The sequence below is a fragment of the Myotis brandtii genome, unplaced genomic scaffold (assembly GCF_000412655.1).
Source record: "Myotis brandtii unplaced genomic scaffold, ASM41265v1 scaffold96, whole genome shotgun sequence".
In the NCBI taxonomy this organism is placed as follows: domain Eukaryota; kingdom Metazoa; phylum Chordata; class Mammalia; order Chiroptera; family Vespertilionidae; genus Myotis; species Myotis brandtii.
Window position 1 is genome coordinate 1,096,948 of NW_005371972.1, and position 7,474 is coordinate 1,104,421.

The following is a 7,474-nucleotide window of genomic DNA, read 5'->3' on the forward strand; positions in this document are numbered from 1 at the left end:
TTAGAGAGGAAAGGAGAGGGAGAAAGAGATAGAAACATCAATGGTAAGAGAGAATCATTGATCGGCTGCCTCCTGCACGCCCCCCACTGGGACCAAGCCCGCAACCCAGGCATGTGCCCTTGGCCGGAATCGAACTCAGGACCCTTCAGTCCACAGGCCGACACTCCATCCATTGAGCCAAACCAGCCAGGGCGGTCTGGCTGCTCTTACCGAGAGCCATGAGGTGCTACTGCATGATTTAAAGGGGGAGTCGGTGTCACCTCCGGGTACCGAATACAGTCTGGGAGCGCTACTTTGGGTGCCAAGGTATTGGAATTGCTGACTCTGCGAGGGGGTGTGGTGGTGTTTACAGTGTGGTGTGCACACCACTCAGACGCATCGCCTGGATGTGCGGAGGCCTCACCTTGTCCTCCTGAATTGGCAGCACCTGGTAATCTGCATTATGCATAAAAGACCCCTACAGTTCGTTGCTCCTGAAAGTGGAGCATGGAATTTGACCCTGAGCTTCTGAGTGGCCAGAGGGAAAAGGGGAAGAGTTTCAAGGTTTATCGTCCATAAGGGAAAAAAGCACACCAGTTTCTCTCGGCATTCCTTTTCCTGACTCTGAGATTGAAGAGAAGTTTCTGCTACGGGCCCTCGTGGACCCTGGCCTCAGCATTTCCTAGTAACAGAACATGCAGCCATCGCTTCGTAGCAGGACTCCTTACTGTAAGCCAGAGACACAAGGCCAGGCATGATCCATTTTAGGGAATAGTGGAGGTTTGTTGATCCATTTAGGGAATAGTGGGCCGTAGTTATAGGTCACTTGCATGGATTCGAGCTCCTCTCCTGTACCCCTGGCCTGGGTCAGCCTCAGAGCTGGTGTGAAGCCCCTGTGGCATGGAGTGGGCACATGTGTGGGATGGCTCTGAGGCATGGGCCCTCTGTCCCAGGACACCCTGGAGAAGTGTGGCAAGTGTGGCGAGGTGGTCCGAGAACACATCATCAGGGCCCTGGGCCGGGCCTTCCACCCAACCTGCTTCACGTGTGTGAGCTGTGCCCGGTGCATCGGGGATGAGAACTTTGCCCTGGACAGCCAGAACGAGGTGTACTGCCTGGACGACTTCTATCGGTACGAGGGGGCTCTGGGCTCTGGGTGGGCAGGGAGGACAGGTGGGACTCGGGCAGAAGCGCAGAACTGAGCCTGAGTCCTGGGTCCAAGCTTTCCTGCAGGAACCGGGTCTGCCTGGTCCACACCCTCTACCTGGCCAGGTACCTGATTGCAGCTACCTTTGTTTTTAAATATATTTTTATTGATCTCAGAGAGGAAGGGAGAGGGAAAGAGAGAAACATCATTGATGAGAGAGAATCATCGATCGGCTGCCTCCTGCATGCCCCCCACTGGGGATCGAGCCCACAACCCGGGCACATGCCCCTGACCAGAATCGAACCCGGGACCCTTCAGTCCACAGGCCGACGCTCTAGCCACTGAGCCACACCAGCCAGGGCTGCAGCTACCTTTTTGAGCACCTACACTGTGCCGGGCACTACACTCAGGTTAGGCCATTTCATCCTCAAAAGTAATATAGTAGTAAATTAAGAACAGAAAGCTTCATTGCATCAGGCCACGAAGTATGCATACATCACTTCCTGTAGGGCAGGTACTATTCAGGTTTTCATGTTACCAAATGTGGAAACTGAGGCACACAGCAGGTAAGTGCCCAGGGTCTCCCAGCCGGTGGGTATGGAAGCTGCAACAAACGCCTGTCAGCCTGAATCTGGGGCCTTGCCCTCAACCTCCAGATCACAGTGCCTCCCTCGGAGCTGGAGCCTTAAGAAGCAGTAGTGAGCCCCAGTGGCTGGCTCAGCGGTTGAGTGTCAACCTATAAACCAGGAGGTCAGGGCTCGATCCCCGGTCAGGGCACATGCCGGGCCTGCGGGCTCCATCCCAGTAGAGGGCGTGCAGGAGGCAGCCGATCAGTGATTCTCATCATTGATGTTTCTATCTCTCCCTCTCCCTTCTTCTCTCTGAAATCAATAATGACATTTAAAAAAAAAAGAAAGAAAAAAGAAAGGAGAGAAGAAAAAGTAGCGTCCTATAATACAAGACCAATGAAATGGGCCCCGGCCTGCCCCCCCAACTCACGTGAGAAGTCTCTGCTTTCTCAAACGCTGACGTGCCCCAGTCACTTCCTTGCCTCGAGCTAATTATACCCTGGGAAGCCGGGTCTAATTACACACGTCTCTCCACCGCTCCTGCCAGGAAGAAATAGGCCTTTGCGGTTGTACTCCAGGTGCAGTCACATAGCAACAGGTCTGAAATAGCACTGGGAGCTGAATGAGAGCCAGCCCCCGTTCTGACAGCTAATTTCTGTGGTTGGCGCGAGCGCCTCCCCAGCGTGGGTTCCTTTCCCTCTAGGAAATTCGCCCCTGTGTGCAGCATCTGTGAGAATCCCATCATCCCCCGAGACGGGAAGGATGCCTTCAAAATCGAGTGCATGGGAAGAAACTTCCATGAAAATTGCTACAGGTGCGAGGTGAGTAGAGCGGTGATTTAATGATGCTGTGGGTTCTGTTCGCCACTGCCCGGGCCCTGGGCTGGGACAGGTCAGGGTCGGGCTCGGCCCCCTGCCCAATAGCAAAAATAAATAAGAATGGAAATAAGCCCTAGCTGGTTTGGCTCAGTGGATAGAGGGTTGGCCTGCAGACTAAAGGGTCCCCAGTTTGATTCCAGTCTGGGTTGTGGACTCAATCCCCAGTAGGGGGTGTGGAGGAGGCAGCCGATCAATGCGACTTGGGGTTCAGTCTGGCAGGCGTGAGGTAAGTTCTAAGTGAGCAGCTTGGTCATGAGTCCGGTCTGACTACCAGACACCAAAGCGGACACCAAAGCGGCCCTGGGGCCCTGCCCACTGCTCCAAGCCACCTCCACAGCAGGCTGTCATCTGGTGTCCCCGCAGGAATCCACCCGCCCGAATTTCTGGAGCCCTTTCATCCTGACAAGCCCCACCCTTCCCCCTCCTCCCCGCTCCGCACTAGGTCGGCCCCATCAGTCTCTTATTCCTATCTTTTTAAAAGAGAATGAAAATAGTTACAAATAGAGTCTATTAATCAGAATTCTTTGGATTAATGATAGAAACTAAACCTGCTTTCCGCAAGAAAGGGAACCACAGGCCCAGCTGTGGTGGCTCAGTGGTTGAGCTTTGACCCGTGAACTGAGAGGTCATAGGTTCAATTCCTGGTCAGGGCACATGCCCGGGTTGTGGGCTTGATCCCCACTAGGGGTTGTGCAGGAGGCAGCTGATCAATTGATGATTCTCTCTCATGATTGATGTTTCTCTCCTCCCTACTTCTCTCCCTAAAAATCAATAAAAAAAACTAAGTCGGTTTCTCTCTTGGCTTCTCTTTAAAAGGCTGCTGCCTCTCCTCCCGCTCTCTGGCTCCCTTCCTGCACTCCTGCCCTGGGCCTGGGGGCCTTCTCTTCATTCCTGCCCCGGCCAGGACCTGTCCACCTTCCGGCGAGGCTCATGGTGACATCATTAATGATATCCTTAGGGCGCTCTCTCTCTCTCTCCATTTCTCTGCCCTTTTTTATGTGTTTGCTTCATCTTCTCTTCGTATGGGCTGGCATCCTCTATAAGGACGCGGATGCAGTGCATGGGCCAGGTTTATGTCCTTTTAACTTAGAAACCACATCCAGGATCCCATTCAACCCCAAGAAGGCCTCTGATTGGCTCAGTGTGGGTCACATGCCTATTATGGACCAATTGTAACTGGACAATCAGGGGGTCCAGGCTGCCTGCCACTACTTGAGCCAATTAAGCCTATTGTCGACTCTAGAACCTAAGGCAGGTTCTGGGAGGGGCTGCAGCATTCCTGCTGGGTCTCCTGACTCACGCCAGGTCCCCTGGAGGCTCTCACACTTCAGCCACCTCAGCATCCCTGGGGGCCTGTTCAAACACAGCCGCCTGGGCCTGGGCCCCACCCGGGTGTCTGTGACTCAGCAGGTCTGCCGTGGGGCCCAAGAATTTACTTTTCTTCCGCGTTTCCAGGCAATGCTGACACTCTGGTCAGGGCCACACTTTGAGAACTATGGTCTGGTCCCAAGGCATGGAGCAGGTGAGACCTGGGGCTAGCAGAGCAGTTCTCGGCATGTGGCCTTTGGACCGGCAGCCTGGGGAGCTTTGCGGAAGATGTAAATTCGGGGAACGGACCCCTCACCTGCTGGGTCAGGAGCTCCGGGGTGACGCCCAGCCCCCTGCAGTTGAACAAGCCCCCCTGAGTCTGTAGTGGGGTGCTCACAGGGCCGGAACAAGCTTCCCATCTGTACAGTCCCCTCAGCCCTTGGGACAAAGGAGAGGGGCTTCATGATCTGCATCCAATGGACGGGAAACCTGAAGCCCGGGGAGGAGCCGGTGAATTAGCAGAGCCTGGACCAAGCCCAGGTCTTTACGGGCAGGGCCCTGGGCGCGTTCCCTTTGCCATGAGTGTCTCGGGCTGGGCACAGGGTGGCCCTGCCTCCTCGCTGCAGGCCTCGTGCCTCCGAGACAGGAGGTGCGCAGAGTGCCTCCGTGTCCCTTCTCCCAGGACACTTTTTAATATATGTGTGTGGTGTTGTGTGTGTGTATATATATATATATACATATATATATAAAATTATTATTATTATTTTTATTTCAGAGAGGAAGGAGAGAGAGAAAGAGAAAAAACATCAATGATGAGAGAGAATCATTGATCGGCTGCCTCCTCCACACCCCCTACTGGGGATTGAGTCCACAACCCAGACTGGAATCAAACTGGGGACCCTTTAGTCTGCAGGCCAACCCTCTATCCACTGAGCCAAACCAGCTAGGGCTTATTTCCATTCTTATTTATTTTTGCTATTGGGCAGGGGGCCGAGCCCGACCCTGACCTGTCCCAGCCCAGGGCCCGGGCAGTGGCGAACAGAACCCGCAGCATCATTAAATCACCGCTCTACTCACCTCGCACCTGTAGCAATTTTCATGGAAGTTTCTTCCCATGCACTCGATTTTGAAGGCATCCTTCCCGTCTCGGGGGATGATGGGATTCTCACAGATGCTGCACACAGGGGCGAATTTCCTAGAGGGAAAGGAACCCACGCTGGGGAGGCGCTCGCGCCAACCACAGAAATTAGCTGTCAGAACGGGGGCTGGCTCTCATTCAGCTCCCAGTGCTATTTCAGACCTGTTGCTATGTGACTGCACCTGGAGTACAACCGCAAAGGCCTATTTCTTCCTGGCAGGAGCGGTGGAGAGACGTGTGTAATTAGACCCGGCTTCCCAGGGTATAATTAGCTCGAGGCAAGGAAGTGACTGGGGCACGTCAGCGTTTGAGAAAGCAGAGACTTCTCACGTGAGTTGGGGGGGCAGGCCGGGGCCCATTTCATTGGTCTTGTATTATAGGACGCTACTTTTTCTTCTCTCCTTTCTTTTTTCTTTCTTTTTTTTTTAAATGTCATTATTGATTTCAGAGAGAAGAAGGGAGAGGGAGAGATAGAAACATCAATGATGAGAATCACTGATCGGCTGCCTCCTGCACGCCCTCTACTGGGATGGAGCCCGCAGGCCCGGCATGTGCCCTGACCGGGGATCGAGCCCTGACCTCCTGGTTTATAGGTTGACACTCAACCGCTGAGCCAGCCACTGGGGCTCACTACTGCTTCTTAAGGCTCCAGCTCCGAGGGAGGCACTGTGATCTGGAGGTTGAGGGCAAGGCCCCAGATTCAGGCTGACAGGCGTTTGTTGCAGCTTCCATACCCACCGGCTGGGAGACCCTGGGCACTTACCTGCTGTGTGCCTCAGTTTCCACATTTGGTAACATGAAAACCTGAATAGTACCTGCCCTACAGGAAGTGATGTATGCATACTTCGTGGCCTGATGCAATGAAGCTTTCTGTTCTTAATTTACTACTATATTACTTTTGAGGATGAAATGGCCTAACCTGAGTGTAGTGCCCGGCACAGTGTAGGTGCTCAAAAAGGTAGCTGCAGCCCTGGCTGGTGTGGCTCAGTGGCTAGAGCGTCGGCCTGTGGACTGAAGGGTCCCGGGTTCGATTCTGGTCAGGGGCATGTGCCCGGGTTGTGGGCTCGATCCCCAGTGGGGGGCATGCAGGAGGCAGCCGATCGATGATTCTCTCTCATCAATGATGTTTCTCTCTTTCCCTCTCCCTTCCTCTCTGAGATCAATAAAAATATATTTAAAAACAAAGGTAGCTGCAATCAGGTACCTGGCCAGGTAGAGGGTGTGGACCAGGCAGACCCGGTTCCTGCAGGAAAGCTTGGACCCAGGACTCAGGCTCAGTTCTGCGCTTCTGCCCGAGTCCCACCTGTCCTCCCTGCCCACCCAGAGCCCAGAGCCCCCTCGTACCGATAGAAGTCGTCCAGGCAGTACACCTCGTTCTGGCTGTCCAGGGCAAAGTTCTCATCCCCGATGCACCGGGCACAGCTCACACACGTGAAGCAGGTTGGGTGGAAGGCCCGGCCCAGGGCCCTGATGATGTGTTCTCGGACCACCTCGCCACACTTGCCACACTTCTCCAGGGTGTCCTGGGACAGAGGGCCCATGCCTCAGAGCCATCCCACACATGTGCCCACTCCATGCCACAGGGGCTTCACACCAGCTCTGAGGCTGACCCAGGCCAGGGGTACAGGAGAGGAGCTCGAATCCATGCAAGTGACCTATAACTACGGCCCACTATTCCCTAAATGGATCAACAAACCTCCACTATTCCCTAAAATGGATCATGCCTGGCCTTGTGTCTCTGGCTTACAGTAAGGAGTCCTGCTACGAAGCGATGGCTGCATGTTCTGTTACTAGGAAATGCTGAGGCCAGGGTCCACGAGGGCCCGTAGCAGAAACTTCTCTTCAATCTCAGAGTCAGGAAAAGGAATGCCGAGAGAAACTGGTGTGCTTTTTTCCCTTATGGACGATAAACCTTGAAACTCTTCCCCTTTTCCCTCTGGCCACTCAGAAGCTCAGGGTCAAATTCCATGCTCCACTTTCAGGAGCAACGAACTGTAGGGGTCTTTTATGCATAATGCAGATTACCAGGTGCTGCCAATTCAGGAGGACAAGGTGAGGCCTCCGCACATCCAGGCGATGCGTCTGAGTGGTGTGCACACCACACTGTAAACACCACCACACCCCCTCGCAGAGTCAGCAATTCCAATACCTTGGCACCCAAAGTAGCGCTCCCAGACTGTATTCGGTACCCGGAGGTGACACCGACTCCCCCTTTAAATCATGCAGTAGCACCTCATGGCTCTCGGTAAGAGCAGCCAGACCGCCCTGGCTGGTTTGGCTCAATGGATGGAGTGTCGGCCTGTGGACTGAAGGGTCCTGAGTTCGATTCCGGCCAAGGGCACATGCCTGGGTTGCGGGCTTGGTCCCAGTGGGGGGCGTGCAGGAGGCAGCCGATCAATGATTCTCTCTTACCATTGATGTTTCTATCTCTTTCTCCCTCTCCTTTCCTCTCTAA

At 54.2% G+C, this 7,474-nt stretch overlaps 2 protein-coding genes across 2 annotated transcripts in view; one reads left to right on the top strand and one right to left on the bottom strand.

Annotated features, from left to right (window-relative positions):
* The window catches only part of FBLIM1 (filamin binding LIM protein 1), a 61,785-nt gene that overhangs the window by 32,617 nt on the left and 21,694 nt on the right, over positions 1-7,474 (top strand). The window contains exons 4-5 of the mRNA XM_005886184.2: positions 933-1,111; positions 2,399-2,516. Coding sequence (XP_005886246.1) covers positions 933-1,111; positions 2,399-2,516 — 297 coding nt within the window. The remainder of the gene's footprint in view (positions 1-932; positions 1,112-2,398; positions 2,517-7,474) is intronic.
* LOC106724766 (filamin-binding LIM protein 1-like) lies at positions 4,872-6,907 on the bottom strand. The gene is made up of 2 exons (XM_014533298.1): positions 6,364-6,907; positions 4,872-5,076 (listed from the first exon to the last, which is right to left on the bottom strand). Exons 1-2 carry the CDS (start codon positions 6,558-6,560, stop codon positions 4,938-4,940), a joined length of 336 nt encoding a protein of 111 aa, XP_014388784.1. The 5' UTR covers positions 6,561-6,907; the 3' UTR covers positions 4,872-4,937.

Excerpts from the sequence above, each read along its gene's own strand:
- LOC106724766 (XM_014533298.1), bottom strand. The coding sequence starts at position 6,560 with ATGGGCCCTCTGTCCCAGGACACCCTGGAGAAGTGTGGCAAGTGTGGC. Across the intron at positions 5,077-6,363 it reads TGCCTGGACGACTTCTATCG|GAAATTCGCCCCTGTGTGCA; the intron begins GTACGAGGGGGC and ends CTTTCCCTCTAG.